The following is a 22,096-nucleotide window of genomic DNA, read 5'->3' as shown; positions in this document are numbered from 1 at the left end:
AACTTATTATTCTGAAAGATCTTCTGGTCTTTCAATGGATGACCATGTGTATTTTCTATAATTCTTCGCATCATTGTTGAACCAGGATGTCCTAATCGATCATGCCAATTGATCAGTATTGAAGAATTATCAACTACCATGTTTGATTCAATTGGACTTATATATGTATAATGCAATCCAGTAGGTAGCATTGGTAGTTTTTCAACTACATATTTCTTTCCTGATTTATATGTGGTAAGACACATATATTTCTCATTCCCTTCATTCATTGTTTGAGTATCATACCCATGGGAATATATATCATTAAAACTCAACAAATTTCTTTTCGATTGTGGTGAATATAAAGCATCATTGATCAAAAATTGTGCTTTACCACAACCTTTAATCAAGTCTACAGGACCTGATATTGTATTCACCATTGTTTTTGTTGGTTTTAGTTCCAAGAAATATCTTTTATCTCGGAGGATAGTGTGCGTTGTACCACTATCAGGTATGCAAACTTCATCTTTGTTCATAGTATTTTCCATATTTGAACTTCAAAAAAATATGCAATGAAATAAAATTACTGACAATACATTTATAAAAATACAATACAATACATATGCCAAAATATAACACACGATAAAATATTATCATACAATTACATGAAAAATAAAATGTTTTACATATTTATTCCACCCGCAAATTGATCATTGTCTGAGAAATCAATCAGAAAATCTCCAGCATCAAAATGAGTTGAATTACTCAAAGGTTCACTGTTTTTAGCGAAGTTGGTCTCCTTTTCTTTCTCCTTTATTGATTCTTTATAAAGTTTGCAAAGGTGCTCAGGGGCTCGACAAATATGGGACCAATGTCCTGGAGTACCACATCTGAAACAAGAACTTTCAAATCTTTTTGAGTGATTTTCATTTACACTCATGTTCTCGTGATGCCTTTTCGGTGGATGATTTGGGACGTTCCTTTGAGATGAGTTATTGAAGTAACTATCTCGATTATTTTCAAAACCACGGCCGCGTCCACGACCACGACTATTTCCACGTCCCCGACCACGTCCACGACCACGACCACGACCTCGATTTCGTCCTCGACCAAAATCTTGTCTATAACTTTGATTTTGGTTGTCAGATTTAAATTCATTTTTGCTTACGACATTTGCTTCAGGAAATGCCGTTGAACCAGTAGGTCGTGCCTGATGATTTCTCATTAATAGCTCGTTATTCTTTTCCGCCACAAGGAGACAGGCGATAAGTTCAGAATATCTCAAAAATCCACGCACTCTATATTGTTGTTGTAGAGTTATATTCGATGCGTGAAAAGTGGAAAATGTTTTCTCAAGCTTTTCCAATTCTGTAATCTCGTGCCCACAAAATTTCAACTGCGAGATTATTCTATACATCGCCGAGTTGTAATCGCTGACTTTTTTAAAGTCTTGGAATCTTAACGTATTCCATTCATCCCTAGCGATCGGAAGTATAACTTCCCTTATATGTTCGAATCTTTCTTTTAATCCCTTCCATAAAGCCATGAGATCTTTTTCAGTCATATATTCACATTTTAATCCATCGTCGAGATGTCGACGCAAAAATATCATGGCTCTTGCCTTTTCTTGTGATGTGCATATGCCATTTTCTTTTATGGTCTCATTTAGACCTAATGACTCAAGATGCATTTCTACATCGAGAGTCCATGGCATATAATTTTTCCCAGTAATGTAAAGAGCGATGAATTCGAGCTTTGTCAAGTTTGTCATGATGGTACTAAAAATCACGATGCATTTTATTAGTTAATGAATATTGCAATACAAAGTAATGGATAAACAACAAGTACAAGTATTCGTAAAAATAAAGAAAACACACGAGGAGGATATTCTCCGATAAATACAAGACTCGTGAGTATGATAACTAAAATAATTAAAAATAACCTTGCGAAAGCCATCTTCTTTTTTCTCCAAAAATTTGATGAAGAATAATTTTTAGAGAAGAAGAGAAAGTTGGGGTGATTGAATGAGTTTGAGAGATCATATTTATAGGGCAAAAACTAGCCGTTTTGTTACCGTTTATGACCGTTGGTGAATAAAAGAATAAATGTATGTATTTGTATAATTTTATGGTAATAATATGGTATATCTAATATTAGACATGTTTAAATAATTATATATATCATATCATAATATTATAACGACTGTCATAATTTATTTTGTTTAAAAACCTTATAGGCTTTTATACTTGTCGTATCCCTTGCCGGGAGTGTGGGATGTCGTCTTAACATCCTCCCAGGATTTATAACAAGTTTATGAAAAATTTATTTTTATTATTTCTAATAATAACATTATATTGTATATTAAATAAATACACAATAAACAAATAACAGTAAAATAAATATAATTACTTTTGTTACCTTTTTCTTCTGTTTGGAGCTTGGAAAAATATGTAGGACTTTTAGAGCTTCGTGCTGATAACGTGTTGTGAAAAAGTAAAAATTTATGGTAAAAAGTAAAAATCTCAAACTCTCAAAATTTACCAAACTACACACTTTATAATATTTTTCTCTCTACTCAATTGTGATTTTCTTCACAAATGAGAGATCTATTTATAGGAAATCTTTACACATAATCCAAAAATAAAATACATCATTACCTACATTATCACACACTAATTTTCAATATTCAACACCTATTTTTCAACATTCAACATTCACATTTTCAATACAAATATTTTTCACATTTTAAATAATATTTCAACAGTAACAATCATTGTTTCCCGATAATCTAGTTCCTGACAAATGTATTTCTTAAAACTAATGGGAGTCAAATGTTACTTTGACTCTGAATCGATTGATTCTCACTTTATTGAAAATTTATAATTAATAGTAACGAATCAAATCAAATAATTTAAATGTAAATTAATATGGATTTTCAGGCATTGTAAATTATACACCAAGGCAAAGGCCATTGTTTTCTGCAGGATATTTGGTATTAGGTGTTGACAATACACATCAAGACGCTGAGATAAGGCAACACCCGGCGTTCAAGGTCATAAAAAAATATTCAGGCTACAACAATAAATTCAATCCCCTATATTTTCAAATTTTATTGCCAAATTTCTCGTTAAGTTTGTTTTCCTTTTGCTTTTTGATTGATGATTTCAAATCTATAGTTTTCATATGTATTTTTTATATTTAAAAAATTAAGACGATAAATTTTAAACAAATTATTCATATGTTTATATAGTATTTCATTTTAATTTAGATGAATTCATTTTCACCTAACAATAATATCATTTGAAATTTATTATATTTTGTCTTGATGACGTGAAATTTAGTAATTAGTAGATTTAAAATTTGATATATTATTTTATTATAAACAATAAAATTATAATCAAAATTTATGGATTTCAAATTAATCTTTTCAAACACAACCTAAATGACGACTATGAATTTTGATAAAGTCGTCATAACTTCAAATAGTATTCCTAGAAGTTAAAAAAAAAAAAAAACAATTTCGTATCTGAACTAAGATAATGACTCAACATACATGACCAACTTCATAACTTTAGGATTGTGATAGAAATAGCTGCTTATTATTAGTATGATAAAAAAACGAATGGTTTAAAAGGAAAAATAAATTGTGCATTTGAATTATTGAATTTAAATTCGTTATTGCAAATACATTTTGAATTGTGTAAATTAATAAATTTTGGGTGAATTTTACTTTATTCATATGTATTAATAATTATGAGGGACATCGAATAAGAAAGAAAATAGACATATAGTAGTTAAGATACATTCGTAGACCGAAGTAAAAAAAAAAAGGAGAAGAAAATATGTATGTAATCAAATGTTTTTTAAATATTAATTACGAGGGTAGTCAAATTCTCTAATTATTTTTAGCAAAAATTTGTGGGAAACAGTCTCACGAGTCGTATTTTGTTAGACGGATATCTTATTTGGGTCATCCATGAAAAAAGTATTACTTTTTATGCTAAGAATATTACGTTTTATTGTTAACATCGGTAGAGTTAAATTGTCGCACAGAAAAAAAGAGATCATCTCACAAGAGACATTCTCTTTGTTTGTATACAATATTGCATGGATATATATCGTAGCATTTTAAAACTTGGATCTCAAAAACCATCCAACAATCATTCGAAGTTATTCTTCAAGTAAATATTTAATTATTTAAGCTCTATTAATCAAGTTAATTTTGCTCGATTTTATAAAAACTCAATTTATTTTCTCACCAAAAAAAAATATTAATGGCCTCGTCCTTCCCCTATAAATTCACACCTCCTCCCAACACTACTCTTCAGTTTCACACGAAATTCTAAAATTTACATCTCCCACAAGTGCACTAACAATGGCTTCACATCTCCTCCTGCAGCTTTCCGTGCTACTACTCATCTCCACAGTCTTTGCTACGGAAGACTCCAGCACACAGTCACAATCCCCGCCGGCTGTCGCTCCGCAGCCGTCTCCCTACCACCACCTTACACCTCCTCCAAGCCCATCTCAGCCAACTGTCAAGTCTCCGCCGCATCCACCAAGCACCCCACCAGCGACACCGCCTAGCTACCCTCCTCCAACACCAAGAAAATTCGTGGCTGTTCAAGGTGTTGTGTATTGCAAGTCATGCAAGTACGTTGGAGTCGATACTCTAATGGGCGCAGCCCCTCTTTCTGGTAATTACCTAGCTGAAAAAGAGCCTTTTTTCCAATCATGCATTTCCGTTTTATTTACTTTCTTATCACTGCAAATATATTTATCGTGTTTTACTTATTTACAGGAGCGGTGGTGAAGCTGCAATGCAACAACACAAAGTTCCACTTAGAAGAACAAGCAAATACAGACAAAAATGGCTTCTTCTTCTTCATGCCGCACAAGGTGACGACATCTGGTTCCCACAAATGCAAGGTGTTCCTAGTCTCTTCTCCCCTCTCCATATGTAACGCCCCCACCAACCTCAACAGCGGCGCCACCGGTGCTACTTTAAAGGCCACAAAGCCACCACTCACCACCGAAGACAAGAAGCTCCCCTTCCAGCTCTTCACCGTTGGACCCTTCGCCTTCGAGCCCCTCAAGAAACTGCCATGCAAATGATAATTTGAAGTTCTCTCTGTTTTCTTTGACTGCATTGTGATTTGTCTTATGCCAATGATGCTACTTTTTTTCTGTGTTAAGTGAAGAAAATGCGCGCTCTGTTGCAGCTTTAATTAATTTGTTTTTATTTCAGTTACCCTTTTCATGCATGCTTCTTGTGGTACGTGCAAGTGTGCAACTATTTATATTTTTAAATTGAATACTTGTCTTTCATATATATATATATATATAAAGCACTGTTCGATCCACTCGTGATTTTTCAGTCATAAATGTGAAATCGTGTCAAATGGATAAAAATATGAATACTAATACAACTTTTATTTTCCCTTTGCTGAACAGAAATTTTCTACCCCATTTATAATTATTATCATCGGTTTATATAGATTGAAATATCAACGAAAATATTCCACAATCTACATGATTGTGTATCAATGAAGCACTCTCAAGTAGTGTTAAAGATCTCTCGATCTAGTGGTAATTATATTTGTCCAAAACTCATGATCTTGATATATCATAAACAAAAAACTCTCTGGAGTTAAAGATGAATATGCATTAAAATATGTTGATACAGGGCAGAGTCTCGATTAAAGAGCAAGTGTGTCAAAAATGGCAGACACGTTTTAATGAGTTTGTGAGGCAATGTTTGTACTTTGCAGGCGACGCTTCGAGTGTTTATTTTGCTATTTACGAGCGTATCCGATGCTTCCTCCGCCCTAAAGCACGGCGTTCGGTCTGAATTAAATTATTTTCTTCAGCTACAACGAGCTAGAGGATTGGGATACAATCTCAAACAGGTTTTGATATTATACCTCAAGAAAATGTTGGCATTTTAATATATAATATATAAAATCATACCTCTTTTGGAATATCACCACTCCCTTTTGAAATTGTATATTTTTAGATATCATTTTTAAGCATACAAAAGGAGCCCACTAAGCAACAAAGAAGTGAAACTTTACCTACATAAAAAAATAGATATATAATGTGCTCTCTTCAGTACATATAAGTCGCATTATTTCTGCTTAAAAATGGTTGTATGTTTCTCGCTTTTTTTCAGTTTTTGTCCCACTTGAGTGGCAGCTTAATTTTGGATCGACAAATTTCACGTTTATATAAGGATCGATTATGGGATATATATATATATATATATATATATATATATATATATATATATATATATGGCACGTAAGTTGTCAAAGAAACATGTTTAATATGAAAAATGAATTAAAATATGTGTGCTCCAATAAAGCTCATGGCTTTATACCTAATTACTATCGTTATAATAATTAATATCGCAATGATCGTAGCAACTTTTCTTAAATGCATCCACTACCATATGGATTCCTGCTCAAATCAAAAGCACTAGAATTTTTTGCCTTTTGACACATGGTGAATTACTTTACTTATAAAATGTGATATTAAATAATGTCTCATCCATTATCGACATATATATGTCAGTATTCTATAAATTATTAGTATTATTAAGTGTATATTCCGTTCTTGGAATTCTAAAAAAATTAGCAGTTTTCTCAATGTAAAAGCTTCATAAAATTCACGGCTCCCTAGGTACGGGTACCATATCCTATACACAAATTGGCTTCACGCCTATGGAGTTATTATGGCATAGGGAATTACAATTTTTATTTATTTATTTAGTTATTTATTTGTAATTCATGCAATCGAAATTGATTAATCGAATTGATCGATAAATTTAATTCCATGATGCAGTTTTGATTATAAATTTAAAAAATATCACCTTATTTCTTCTAAATGAAAGTTGAAAGTAGTCATTTATGCCTGATTAATTGCTCATTATCATGCGATGTATATATGAATAAAAACACCAAAATAATTTTAAGAAGTTAAATGCTTTTTTTCCCTTTAAATTATATTTTAGAGAAGGATATATATGTATTCATAATTTTTTTTTGTGCGGAGGAAAACAATTATTTTTATTGAATTTTTTATATTTAATTTTAATTGAGTTTGATTTATATGATGTTACCCCTTCATCTTTCTAATCATAAATTTGACCAATAGAAATTGAATAGGTATTTTATGAGACGGTCTCACGAATTTTTATCTGTGAGACGAGTCAACTATATCGATATTTACAATAAAAAATAAAATACATGTAGCATAAAAAATAAGACTTTTTTATAGATAACCTAAATAAAAGATTCGTCTCATAAAATACAACTTATAAAATTGTCTCACGTAAGTTTTTGTCATGAAAATTTAAGAGATATTCACTTTCTCTATGTTACCATTATTACTCCTGGATGGTCAAATTTAATGGGCCCATTTAAGTCAAATGTTTGGTAATTTCTTCGATTCTTATTTTATCAAATTTTATATTTCCAGCTGGACTCCTACGCCAACTCATCCCACTCTCTTCCAATGCGCGTGTCTTACATTACCAGCTTAGCTAACTCTGTTCCTTGAGTGTAAATCACGCGCTTCCTCGTGGTTGATGTTGGATTTTGCGATTGGCTTCAAATATTTCTTACCAAACTAGACAAAGTGGTTGGTAATTTAATCACATAATTGTTGAATTAAGTTAATAACTACGTATTTTAAATTTAAAACTTAATATTTACGTATTTCAAACATTTTGATACCGTATGTTGTATTTTTGTTGCATCTTATAATAAATTAAGTGGTAACGCGACATGATTTATATTTCAAAATCGGTAATATACATACATATCGGGGTCGAGTTTATGAAAAATTAAATCGATTTTAAGTCATTGTTGTTTGTAATAAAATTTTAGGAATATTTAAGCGATATGTCTCTGTGGTTCTTAATTTAGAAACACATAGGCATTGTGTTTTACAAACGAGATTATAAAATTAAATATAATAATAATAATAATAATAATAATAAATAAATAACAAAATATCTCGTTTTCTTCGGAAAACTGAATATGAAAATAAATAAATATATATTTGAATTCACACCAAATTCTTCCGATATTAAAATAAATATAAGGAGAGAGAGAGAGTCAAAGAAAAAGGTTTGAAAAGAGAAACAACTCTCTCTGTATTTATTTCCTACGCAAACGGCAATTCCGCCGCCCAGACAGACAGAGAAGCTCGCACGCAAACCCGACCCGGAAATGGAAAACCCGCCTACTGTCCAAGAAACCAACAGCCAATCTCTTCTTCCTTCCCCAAACAGCCACAGCTCGAATAGCTCAACCAGTAGCAATGGCTTCCTCCACCACCACACCTCGCCGCTCTCCCCCCGCCCGCCGCAACCAATCACTAGATCTGAACCAAACAACCAGTGCCCTACCACCTTCGTCCAAGCCGACACCACCTCCTTCAAGAAAGTGGTCCAAATGCTCACCGGGTCGTCGGAGACCGCCCGTATGGCCTCCAGACCGGAACCACTGAGAAGCTCGATACCACCCATCAAGACCGGAGCAAAGAAAGACAAATCTTCCTCGAGGCTTTATGAACGCCGAAGCAGCCTCAAAAACTTTAAGATCAGCCCTTTGGGCCCTGGGCTATCCAGCACTAGGCCCGGGGTTTTGGCCGGGCATTCGGGTACACCCAGAGCTGGTACGCCGGAAATTCTGTCTCCCGGTATTCTCGATTTTCCTTCACTGGTTCTCAGCCCGGTCACGCCTCTGATACCCGACCCGTTCAACCGGTCACCCATTAACGTTCACGTTCAAATGGCTGCTGCCAATTGCAATAACATTGACGTGGGGGCGGAAGAAAAAGCCATCAAAGAGAAAGGTTTCTACTTGCACCAGTCGCCGGCGAACACTCCGAGGGATTCGGAACCCCGGCTGCTGCCTCTATTTCCGGTTACCTCGCCTAGAGTCGCGACTTCTAGTAATGCTTCTAGTTCTTGAGTTGATTCTCCTTTTCATTGTTCCTTGTTCCTAATTGGGTATTTTTTGTGCTTTTTTATGCTAATTTGTATAACATTTATATGTGAAAGCATTAACATAAACATGATTTGGGATCTTATTCTTATCTTATTTAGATAAAAAAAAAACGAACTTCCAATCTCCTTCGTTTTAATTTAATTTCTTTTAACAAAACCTTTGTTTTAGTTTTTTGTAATACAAAGATGGATCTTTTCTTCCCAAAAGAAAAAAAAGATGGATCTTTTTCTTATTGTTCTTCCACTCAAAGCCTTGATTTCTTCTTAATCTCGATTTAAGTGTGCTGTCAAGTTTATTGCTCTTTCGGCTAAAGTTTGATTATAGGGCTGATATGACTTTGTGTACAAGAATCGGTAATTGGGCATATAAAATATATTATTAGTGGTAAAAAAAGTGAATGTCGAAGGACTTTGATAGAAAAGGTAATGCCATAAGCAAGCATAAGTGGGGTTAGCTGTCAAATGAGGAGTAAAAACAAGGGACGATGGAATCTTTGACTATTTTGTTGTTTTATCTTCTTGTGAAAAGAAAGATGCCAAGAGAGGAGGGGCTGCCCTGCTGCTTTGGTTTCCTATGTGCGTTAAAAAAATGGAGATAAACCTCCAAAAATACATTTTAGTCAAGTTAGTTATATTAAATGTGTGTTAGATTTTTGTGGGAGGAATTGCATATAATCATTATATATAGATTAATCACTAATCTTACTTTTTTTTTTTAAATAAATCATACAAAAAACTGATTTTTTTACCCATTGAGTCTGGTTTGCTTTTTATACGCTTTTCTGAAATAAAATATCAAAAAATTTCAAAATACAGAACTTAAATTTTTTTTTATTGGGAGGGAGTGGACTGCGATTCCAAGAAAAGTGTAGTTTCAAGCTGGAAATTATACAATTGTTGACTGCTAGATATAGTTTGTTCGATGGTTTAAATCAACATTAGCTGGTTCAGTTTCCATCTCCTTTGTGTTGGGACTGTTGAGTCTTAATCATACATACACCCTGAGAAATTTAGTGACGGTGTGACCATAGAATTATTTTATTCTACATTTTGAGTATTTCTTCTCATATAATGTAAAACTTTCATAAAAATATGAGAGATCGGTGACCATCCAACATCAATAATTTTTTATTGTGAAGAAACGTCACGATTGTAGTGCGATCTTAGTCTAGTCCGCCCTCCTTCGATGGAGATGTTGGATGAAGGAGTTCCGATTGTGGTTTTCTCCATGACTGAACATAGATTTCTGTTAAAGGAAAAAAAAAGCAGAATTTTGATATTAAATACTTAGGGGTGAGTAAAATAATGAATGAATAGGAAGAACAAAGCAAACTTACATGATGTCGCGGGTGCACTCAAAAGTTCTTTTTGACTCCAAGGAGACGTTATGATTAGCACTAGAAAACCATTTGTGCGCAAGATTTCTGTTTGGCAAAGTTACAATAAAAAAAAGAAAGGTAAGATAACCGTGCAAGCTTATTTTGAAGTATCATTTGCCAGAGAGGTTGTTTCGATGTTATATGTGGGGAACTGCCTCCACATGGTTTGGATAGACAAGATTCACACGTATATGTGATTTTAAAAAAATTAATAGACCCCATGTATGTGTGGCTAAATTTGGACTCTTGATTTTATCATGAGGCAGTACCCCTACATGTAGGATGAAATATTTTTGTGATTATAGAAAGGTAATTTATATATTTTCGTGTGATGCAATATATTGATTCGTATGAAAAATCGCATGTGACTCGTTTACAATTATTAGATCCAACAGTTAGAATAATACCCGGGATTTAATAATAAACCCCAAAAATAAGTTTTTATGTATGATTGGTTGGATTCTCCTCCAATACATTTCTGTGTGTATTCTGAAAGGAATTAATATGACTATCAATTATATATGATTTTAATAAATCCATAGACTTGTTTATGAACGGAAGGAATTAATATATTTTTTTGCACATAGAATTATTAAAAGTAGTCATATAATAATAATTTAATAATAAATAGCTGCGTTAATAGATCTCAGATTGGACCACCGAATTAATTATTATATGATTATTATTATTATTATTGTATGGGTAAATTAAGCTCACATAGACACGTACACTACCTCAATTAAAAAATCTTGACTTGTTTCGGCCCAAAATTGTTTGTTTTGTTCAAAGTTTTATCCAAACATGGTGACATCTGGTGCCAATCAACTGCAAAACAGTTGACCATAATTCTTGTTTTTTTGTATTTCTTGAATCAGACATGAATCTGTGAGCTCTCGGATAGCCAATTAACCGGTCATAATTTAGCCGTGAATGTTGTTGTCTGCTTTCAGAGAAAAAATTAATGTCTCTCCATTAGAATCGTTATCTTCAACTAGTTGAATGGCAGAGTCCGAAAATCTAATTTAATGTATCTTTAAAAAAGATGAGTTGAGTTGAATCGAATTGCTTTAAATTACATTTGTTTATTGTTTATATTGTTCTTGTATTATACATTTTGTCTCTTTTTTTAGTTGTGTCAAGTTATTTTATCATTTGTGCAATTGCCGATTTTGGTCTGACAACAGTGATGCGTTGTAAGGTTGGTTTCATTGTCGTTTCCATTCTTTCTTTATTCCTATGTGTGCCATGTTACGATCTACCGTGGATGAGAGCTTGTGAGCTATCGTGTTGTTTAAATTAAATGGGAAGTTAATATAGATGAGGGAGTCCAACATCTATGAAATTTATAATATCGTATGCATAACAATTTACAATTATTATTCAGTTATACAAAAATGGATACAAAAAAAATGTTGATTTCCCATCCACTTTAGGCAACTTATTAACTGTCAAAAAATTTCTTGTTTGGTTGTTTTTTTTTTCTGTAGAACTGTCCTCTTTTGTAAGGAAAAATAGTCTTGTAAAGCCCGATTCAAGGCTTTCATGTCGCTTTTCCGGTTTCGGTTTCAGTTTCAAATGCGACTTCGACTACCAACGATTGTTAGCCCCTCTATCTTTCTACCGTTTTTGCTGTGCAAAGAAATTTGAATTTGAGCGGCCCTCATTTTGTTGTGATTATGGCAGAATTAAACTGGCCGACTCAGTTTTCCCGTAAAGTTTGACGACTTTGTTCACAAATTGCAAATATCCAATGGAAATAGAGTTTCGTCGCATAATTGAATTAGACAATAGTCTTTTTTCTTTACATATTTCGGTGCTATATTTTTTCAAGTTTCAAGGCATAATTTTCACTTTTTTTCACCCAACATATCTTATGATAGAGATATTATTATACATGGTTGTGATGGCTGTAATTACCAGATAAAACTTATTTGTGCTTTTACGACTCTTTACAATATCTATTTTATTTCCCAAATGGCCAAAATGGACCAAAGTTGAAGAATGTGGAACATGTTAGTCAGTCGAACGTCGATGTCTTGGTTCCGACGAATTTTTTCTCCGTTGATAATGTATTGGCAGAAGTACGAGTCAATAGACATCGACTGAACTTTGGATGAAAAAAATGATAAAAGAGTCTAACCAACTAATTTACAACAATTGAAGGATGAAAATCACAAATTCCAGTTTTGTAACAAAACAACTATAGATAGTTAAAATAATTATATTATATGTTGCTAAATCTTTAAATAACAAGACGTATATAATCGTTCACAAACATTACATATAGAATAAAGTATTACAATATCAAAGCAAGAATTCAAGGAAATTGAAAACAAATCATCGCCGTGGTACGAGTCTTGCAATAAATCTCACAATTCACAAAGTTGTCACCTATACTACCGGTGGGTTTAATTGTACAAATTGTGCAAAGCTCAATGTAAAAGTTGTACCAAGTTACTCAACTATGCTCAACGGTTGACGGTTATTTAAATACATTTAATTACTATGTTTGTATTCTCACGAGTGATTTTCTAGATACTGCGTAACAATAATCGTTCAAGTTCTTGCTATATTACACTTTGTTGCTGCAATATAAAATATGTAATTGCTGAAAATATCATAAGATTATCACGACAGCTTAACTCACGAAAAACTTCACAGGAGTTCACTCATCACGATACTACCCTCAATCTTGCACGCTTAACCTAACAAAACTGAATGATAGTGAAATATTTATCTTTTAGTTTCGAATGTTGCTTAATCTTTATGTCAAAAGTTATATTTGGACCCACGACGCAATATTTATTTCTTATAATTGTGATTTATCGTGCAAAATCGTATATTAAGCAAATGGTGAACATAATTGGAGCGTCTTTTGTTGGATGTTCTATTGAAGATTTCATTCAAATTCATGACCAGGTATAAGATAAAAAAACAAATGATTTTATATCTACATAAATATTGCATCTAACAATAAAAATTTTCGATGCAGAATTTACCAAATGACACATATAAAGATTCGCTAAATCAACCAAGCTCCAAGCTCCACACATTCTTGTTCAAGTTGGATAATTTAGTGAAAAAGCGTGATGAAGTGTTAAAAATTGTGGCAGAAGCTATTGAGATACATGACAATTATCCAACAACAAATGTCAATATCAAGAAACGGAGATCTCAAAAGATAATCAAGCCAACTAAACAAAACAATGAACCACCAAATGCAGAAAAATCAAATGAAGTAAACATCAACAAAAACATGAAGATCAATGAAGACGAAGATGAAATAGAGATTCGAGATGAAGAACCAATTGCCGAGTACAAAAAAAGAGATAAGAAGATAAAAACCGACGGGCACAAAAAGATTTCAAGAGGTCTTCAAATCAAAGACAAGAAAATATGATGATTTCATTTGTAACAAAATAATTAATTATTTATCTATTCAAAGTTATTCTTATTTCAAAAATAATTTAAACATATTTGAATAAAATTATCATATACAAATTATCTATATTTCTCAACGTGCAACGCACGTACATATATATATATATATATATATATATATATATATATATTCTTATACATTAAATATATTCTTATACATTAAAATATTAATAAAAAGGAATATATATATATATATATATATATATATATATATATTAAATATATTCTTATACATTAAAATATTAATAAAAAGGAATATATATATATATATATATATATATATATATGATATAAATAGAAATATTCTTATACATTAAAATATCCTACTACAAAAATTAAGAAAAAATTATCGAAGTGTTGTAATATATATATATATATATATATATATATATATATATATATATATATATATATATATATATATATATATATACTAGAAAAATGCACATGCGTTGCACGTGAACAACTAAACTGCTGAAAATATATGAATGAAATTTTGATAATATTTAAATGAATTAAAATAAGGATAGTAGTATTTATCAATTGAAACAAATCAAACTACAAAAAATAAAAATCATGATCATAAACGGTATATGAATCAGAAAATTTATCTTATCTACATGACACATTTTCAATATACTTTTTGGTTGATTTTGACAATTCAACAACTCTTGTCGTGATTTTATAATATGCGTATAATTATTTTGGTATACTCAACAAGTATATAATCATCTTTAACACTTATTATGTTATTTAGAATCCTCATCGGAGATTAGACATGCTTGTAGTTTGTTTCTCTATCACGATATTTTTTCAGTTTTCTACATTATTTTTATCCGGTAATCTTATATTTCGACTATTTATTTATTTATTTTTTGAATAATTTTTCAGTTTATGACAATCATCTTCAGTAACATAGAAAAAATTATTTTAGTCGTGATAGATTTTTACTTGTGAGTAAAAGTATGTATAACCTATATATTTTTCAACAACATAATCAATGAATGATGTTGTAATTTATTCAAACATCGTGATATTTGTAATATCAATTTTATATGTTTAATATCAATATTATTAACATATAGCTATAAGGTTAATAAATTAGAACTGTTTATATATAGCTATTAGGTTAATATATCTATTCAAATTACTATATTAGAACTGTTTCCTCGTTTAATTTGACGTAATTCAGGCAAGTAATTTCGTTAGTTATTTTTTATAGGCTTTGGAACAATGATTGCGTTCATCATATCATGGAGATAATATAGTTTCAATCTCAATTGTTGTGTCTAGAACATAATATTATATTATTTATTGAAACAAAACAAATGTTTTTCTATCGAGTTTACATTTTGTTTATAATATTTTATATATTGTGGAACAGCTTAAAAATTAATTATTGTATTTTAAAAATTTTGAGGAGAGACATGAATAACATAATTAAGATGCAAATAAGATAATAGATATCATTCAAATATATATAAAAATATTTGTTTTATTCAATATTTCATCTAATAATAAAACTTTTAGATTTCATGAGCATTTTATGATAGTCAAAATTAATTTAATTAAATATTGTAAAATTATATTTTTATTTCACTATTTGGCTAAGTGGATGTATTTGACGATGAGTTTTCGATACTACCATTTTATATCTTATGAATTAGCTGATTAGTCACTTTGAATTAAAAAAAGACAAAAACAACCTCTTAGCCACCACGGAATATATCGAGATGATATTGGATGAGATAAAGTGCAATTGGCTCAATGCCTCAATTTACTAAAAATTTACAAAATTGATCTATTGTGTCCACAAAACTTTAGAATTATTCTCATACCATTATTATTAGAATGAGAATTGTGTACACTTTGTTTTTCATGTGTTTCTTTTTCTAGATGAAAAATTTTTTCTTTTTGAAAACGATTTTATTTTCTTAGAAATATTGACATTTTATATGACATTCATACAACATAATCAACACAAATGACATATAACAATAAAACATGTTAACTCTAGGATAAAATACTCGTTTCATTGTAAGAACACTAAATGATCAAATGAATCATATTATTTAGTAATATTTATTTAGCAGCATATATAAAAAATTGACCAAATTGCTTAAAAACAGTGTTTGAAATCTGTTACATACAAACATTTCTCTCAATCACGTATCTCAATTGACACATAAAGAGTTTGAAAATATCTCTATTCTAAATGGGGAAAGAATATTTATTAATAATTTATTTTTATTCAATCTGTCTCATATTCCTTCATCTTCCCATTATTATCTATCATTAACATGGTAGAGATTTTCATGAATTTGATTGCAATGTATAAATTTAAGAAATTAAAATTAAATTAAAATAATAGATTATCACCTTGATATTCGGAATATTAACAAATTTTTAATTTATAACATTATTATAGTAATTTTCTATGAATTTGATGTCAATGTATAATTAAAGTAATTAAATTTAAATTTAAAAGTAAAATTACAATAATAAATATCTTAACTAAGTACTCTGTTAATAATTCTATTAAACTAACGTACAAAATAATTTAAAGAACCTCATGAACATGACAAATTATAAAAACAAAATGGTAAATTAATAATCCTATTAAACTAACGTAGAAATAATAAGTTTACAAATGAAAATAATATATTTATAAAAATAAAATAGATATAATATTATTAATTTTTTAAAATATATTAAGTAAATTAAATTTAAAAGTAAAATCAAGTTAATAATTATATTGATTGAATTAAGTAGACTATTAATGATCATATTAAATTAATATTAAAAAATTCCTCATAAACATGACAAATTGTAAATAAATTAAAGAGTAAAGTAGTATTAAATTTAAAAGTAAAATCAAGTTAATAATTATATTGATTGAATTAAGTAGCCTATTAATGATCATATTAAATTAATATAGAAAATTATTTAAAGAGCCTCATAAAAACATAACAAATTGTAAATAAATTAAAGGATAAAGTAGTAAGCTCACAATTTATATATATATATATATATATATATATATATATATATATATATATATATATATATATATATATATATATCTTCAGAGGTTAACTTGGATTACAAGGGATTCTCCCAAGATATTTTTAAGAATAAAGATGTAATTGTATGATGAAAGCTCCACTTCAACGTCTCACTCGAGAAGAAATTCGTGTAAGAGAACTAAATATCCTTTTGTCTTAAATAATCCATCAATGAGCCACCTTATCCTTTGTCTGTTTCACAACTACGACTCGCACAAGTGTCCCCTTCCCTTTTCTTTCTTCCCTATCCCGGTCTCTCTCTCTCTCTCTCTAAAAAGTCTCTTCGTTCCTACTGCACGAAGACTTTGCAGTGATCTTTCAGATTTTTTTGGAAAACTTTGATGGGTTTTCTTTTTTAACGTTGCTAGGTCTCTCAATTGACTGCATATTCTTGAGGTACTCTCACGTATTGGTACTTCTTTATTTATTGCTTAATTTCTTTAAAAGTCTTTGGTGTTTGATTGTGTAAATTGAATTTGCTAGGGAATTGAGCGTGTCTGTTTTGGTTTGGTGAGGTATTGATTGAGCTACTAATATGTTTACTTTGTGTGTTTTTTGAATTTATTATTATTATTTCTATAGTTAGATTATGAACTTATTCTCTGCTTTGTTTTGTTTGGTTTTTATTGGATGTTTTAAGGTTATTAGTTAATTTTGACTGATCCTTGTTTAGATCACCTATGTCTCGTGTACTTGTCTGTTGATGAAGCGAATTAGTATGACTTGCAACTATATAGTTTTCCTCATCTTATCTTGGTGAGGGTTGAGATTGTAGCTCGAAGCTGCAAAAGGGGCTGTTTTCTGATACACACACGGCACCTGGTTCTATGCCGTGTGAAACCGGGTAGCTTCATTCTTGGTTAATTTGTTGGCCACCACGAAAGGGACTTGTCCATTCTCAAACTCACGTTCAAGGCTTGTGTTGTTAATGCACTCTGCACAAATGGCATCGTGTTATTAAGCAGAGAGTCATTTATAGTAAAAGCTTGTTTGTAATGTCAAATATATGGACATTTATTGTTACAATTTTCTGATGCTTGGGTTAAATTGATTGGCGGTTACTGATTTGCATTTAAACTAATGTAAGAAGCTTTGATTTCACCAAAGATTATTTGGCTGCCACGGATAAGCTTTGAGATGTCTTCCTTTCTAGAGAATCAATGCAAGACACAGAAGTCTTTAGCTGAGGTGATCTCCCTCCTATTATAATTTCTAACATATTTTGGTTCTATGACATCAGTAATGAAATTATAGGAATCTGATGTTTTTCTTTTGTTATAGGTTGTTAGTACCGAGAAAAGGTTGTTACCTTTAATGTACTCCAAAGGTATCTTACATGGTGACGTTCTTGAGGTATACCATGAAGTCAGAATAGGATTGGAGAAAATTCTTTTGTCAACTGATCAGATGGCAGAGATTCAAGACGTGGAATATCTTCTATGGAAGCTGCACTACAAGCATATTAACGAATTCCGCAAAAGAATCAGTCAACAATATTTGGATAAAGATAATGTTAAGGAGACTCATCCTCAAAACGTTAATTCTCCAAGCAAATTTGATCTTCATTTGGAAGGATTCAAGTCGTTCTTATCAGAAGCATATGAATTCTATAATGGTTTGATTCTCAAACTTAAACGAAGTTGTGGACTTCTGGAGGAAGGTTTCCTGGACAATGACGCTAGTTCGTTTTCTGTTGAGCCAACGAAGCTGCGCAAATGTCTATTTACATGCCACCGCCTTTTGATTTGTCTGGGTGATTTGGCTAGGTATGCAGAAATTCTTAAAAAACCCGATACTCGAAAATGGTCAGTGGCAGCAAACTACTACCTAAAAGCAACCAAAACTTGGCCAGAAAGTGGAAATTCTCATAATCAGGTAGATGATCCAACTATATCAAATTCATCATACAACGTGAAATAAAAGTAGGTATTTTTTTTGTCTGCAGTTGGCTTTGCTGGCAACATATGTTGGGGATTCTTTTCTTGCATTGTATCATTCGTTGAGGAGTTTAGAGGCGAAAGAGCCATTTCCTGATGCCTGGAGAAACCTTGTGCTACTCTTTGAAGAGGTAAACGTAGTTTTTGGCTACTGGATTTCACTTCACGGCAACTGATACAAATGGATTATTTCTTAGGTGATGGAAATTAAGAAACGATTTTTTTGGTGGATTTTCAGAAAAAGTCTACTCAGTTGCCCTCATTTTCTACTGAGGTATCATTCGACTTTTATGATATACCCGGAAGAAATTTCTTGCAGAATAAATCTACTGCAGAGAATGGTTCTTCAAAAGAAACAGAAATAGCTGAGATGAAGAATGCTTCTGCTGAAATATTTGATCTGTGGCAATCTGTCATCCGAACTATAAGCTTCTTCATAATAAGATCCAGGTACTTATCTATACCATAATATTTACGCCTTAGTTATCGACTGTTTGATGCATATGTGCATTACTATTACTTCAACCTATGATATATAATTAATGGTTGATTTTAATGCAGTTTGGAGGAATTTCCCCGCACATTCACCCATATGTTGAGCAGTTTAGAAGCTTTATTAGTAGTTGATGATGCAGAACTTACTGCAACAATGGAGTCTTATCAATTTGTGGATTCACTGATAAAGGCTCCTTATCGTGCCATTCAACTTGTTTCCACGTTCATCTTCATGCTTCATAGACTGGTCCAGAACCCAAAACTAAAAGACCCAACAGGGATAGATGAGAAGATGCAGTCTGAATATACACCATTAGCATTGGCTACTGTTTTCATTTGCATGGGCCGACTGACTGAGAGATGTCAGAAGTGTAACATGGCAAAATGCCCACTTTTACCAGCGGTGCTGGTTTTCGTGGAGTGGTTAGTCGGAGCACTTGATGAAGTAGAAACGCATGTTACTGATGAAAGGGTTGTGAATGCCATGGCTTACTTTTTCGGTGTTTTATCTGAGTTCTTGAACAGACTTGATCAAAATGAGAGCGTGATAGATGCAGATAATACTGCTCTTTGGGAAGATCATGAGTTGAGAGGCTTTTGCCCGTTGGCCCACGTGCATGAAATGCTGGATTTCACCACCACTAACAAGGAATGGAGAGACGATTGTGATAAAAGGCGTTCTCGGCGTATATTTCATGCTGCAACAAGAATTGTGGACCGAGCCAAAAGTCCGCAAGATTGGATCTCCAGAGACAAAGAGGGAAGAAATTTCTGCTGTTTCAAGAAGGAAAAATGTCTAAGACAAGCAGAATCATCCGTCACAGGATCTGATTCCAGCCTTGAAGTGATTATAAGTGCAGAGACATCGTCAACTCTAAAGAAAACACAATTAATGATTGCTGAGGATGAAGAGGTAATTCTTTTCAAGCCAATCACAAGACACAATTCGGCTCCAATTTATACCCCTCAATCTACAACACGTCCGGTTAGTCCTGAAGCCACAGATACACAGAGAACACTTCTTGATGAATGCTTACGCCGTGCCACGACATTTTCCACCAGTCAGCAGTCGGAAGATGGTGATTCATTCAGTTTCTGCTCCACCGTGTCTGATTCAGGACAACACAAGCTTTTCAAGGACTTGACAACCCACTCCACTGGACCTCCCTCCCTGAGTGCATGGGTCCTCAATAGAGGAGTTTCGAAGTATGAAACAGAAAATGGGAAGAAAGACTTCAATGAACACAAGAAGCTCAGTCCTATCGAGGAAATAGTCTCTATGTCCTTATCCGATCTATCCATATCGGAAAGAAAGAATTTCAAGATAGGCCACGGGCCTATTTCAACAATCAGCTACAATTCACCTCCTTATGTTGCACCTTTACCTTCTGCTCCTTTATTACCAGAAAACACCGTTTGGTCGAAAATGAGTCCATTAATCTCACCTGAGTACCAGAATGGATCAGATGGGATTCTAGGTGCGGCACCATACACAAATGGTGTTTCAAATCGTTCACCAATCGGATGTTCTCCTCACAGAATCTCTGGTCTTGTTGATGGTTACCCACCAGTTCTTCGAATGAGTTCTTCAGAGTGGCTTTATCACTACAGAAACAGTCAGAATGTGGAGAATACCTCCAACCACATATCACCGCCTGTTTACAACACTCACCCTGCCTTCGAGAATTTTCAAGCAAACCAAGTTTGCAGTCTTGATCTATGCGATCAGTGGGGAAACCATTTGGTTTCAAATCCAATGGTTTACCTGGGGAGCCCCCAATTATATCTAAATACATCTCCTGTATATGGGTCAGCAGATCAAGAACAGACGAGGGAAAAATTCTTTACAGCTTACCAAAGACCTGTTCCTTATTTATGTGGTGTTGGCACGGAGATTAGGCAAGAACAACCGCCACTTTTGCAGTATCTTAAGGAGAGAGAGTGGCTGCTGCAACCAGAATTGCAGCTTAGGGGTCATACTTTTATCGGAAACTGAATATAAGTCGGGGAAATATGCAATGCTGCTCCAAATCCATTGCCCACTCTTGGATGTGGATGTCAGTTAAATTATTAAGATAATGATTATGATAATAATTGTATCCATGGAGCGTATTTGTATATATACACGTAGATATTTGAAATCAAAGTTTTAAACTGTCGTTCGCCTGGTAAGACTAGTGAGCATTCCTGAAATTGTTATCTGACACAACCTATCGCTATCCTTCTTTCCCCTCGTAGGTTCATTTTAATTTAATCAATATCTTTTTTAGTACTTGACGTATGTCAGAATTTATTTTGTTATATATTCATACATCATCCTTTGATATAATATATACGAAAAACTATTTACAACACTAAATATTATATATGTATATGTATGTATACATATATATAAATTTTTTATTCTGTACAACGAGTTGAGCAGATTACTTCCTGGACAGGCCCGTAGACCTATGTTATTTTCTTGCGGCCCAGTCTCTCTCTCTGTCTCTCACACGCACAGAAGAAACACGCACGCAGTTGCACGATACCGTACCAGAGGTTCGACGATCTAACATCCCCAGATGGAAACTAGACACTCGAATGCAGAAGATACGTCCTCTGCTAAAGCAGTGATGCTTGGAGCTTTGGCTCCTGGAGTCCACGTTCGTATAAAATTTTCCGTCTCTTGTTTAATCAAGATTCCAGTTTCCCGGTAATGAAATCCTTCAAAGTTTCGATTTGCTGCTATAATTTCAGGGCCCCACTTGGAATACACTGAAGATAGCATTCTTGATGTTGGGA

The 22,096-nt window shown here is 32.4% G+C and overlaps 3 protein-coding genes across 8 annotated transcripts; all 3 read left to right on the top strand.

Annotated features, from left to right (window-relative positions):
* The first annotated feature begins 4,299 nt into the window (after positions 1-4,299).
* LOC140829909 (non-classical arabinogalactan protein 30-like) lies at positions 4,300-5,243 on the top strand. The gene is made up of 2 exons (XM_073193195.1): positions 4,300-4,676; positions 4,781-5,243. Exons 1-2 carry the CDS (start codon positions 4,355-4,357, stop codon positions 5,092-5,094), a joined length of 636 nt encoding a protein of 211 aa, XP_073049296.1. The 5' UTR covers positions 4,300-4,354; the 3' UTR covers positions 5,095-5,243.
* A 2,849-nt stretch (positions 5,244-8,092) lies between these two features.
* LOC140829908 (VQ motif-containing protein 4-like) lies at positions 8,093-9,084 on the top strand. Its single transcript, XM_073193194.1, has one exon. The coding sequence runs from the start codon at positions 8,214-8,216 to the stop codon at positions 8,958-8,960; it is 747 nt and encodes a 248-aa protein (XP_073049295.1). The 5' UTR covers positions 8,093-8,213; the 3' UTR covers positions 8,961-9,084.
* Positions 9,085-17,053: 7,969 nt separating this feature from the next.
* LOC140829071 (nonsense-mediated mRNA decay factor SMG7-like) lies at positions 17,054-21,468 on the top strand. 6 transcript variants are annotated; one of them, XM_073192045.1, is made up of 6 exons: positions 17,054-17,276; positions 17,988-18,068; positions 18,162-18,755; positions 18,826-18,948; positions 19,056-19,267; positions 19,379-21,468. In XM_073192045.1, the coding sequence occupies exons 2-6, from the start codon at positions 18,018-18,020 to the stop codon at positions 21,306-21,308; spliced, it is 2,910 nt and encodes a 969-aa protein (XP_073048146.1). In that variant the 5' UTR covers positions 17,054-17,276; positions 17,988-18,017; the 3' UTR covers positions 21,309-21,468. The 6 variants fall into 6 exon arrangements, with proteins under 6 accessions (XP_073048146.1, XP_073048145.1, XP_073048144.1 ...); XM_073192044.1 differs by having other exon boundaries at positions 17,971-18,068; XM_073192043.1 differs by having other exon boundaries at positions 17,968-18,068.
* The last annotated feature ends 628 nt before the right edge of the window (positions 21,469-22,096 follow it).

Source organism: Primulina eburnea, chromosome 4 (assembly GCF_022965805.1).
Source record: "Primulina eburnea isolate SZY01 chromosome 4, ASM2296580v1, whole genome shotgun sequence".
NCBI classification, from domain to species: Eukaryota; Viridiplantae; Streptophyta; class Magnoliopsida; order Lamiales; family Gesneriaceae; genus Primulina; species Primulina eburnea.
The sequence above is the reverse complement of the archived record's forward strand: the minus strand, read 5'-3'. Positions and strand labels throughout refer to the sequence as shown.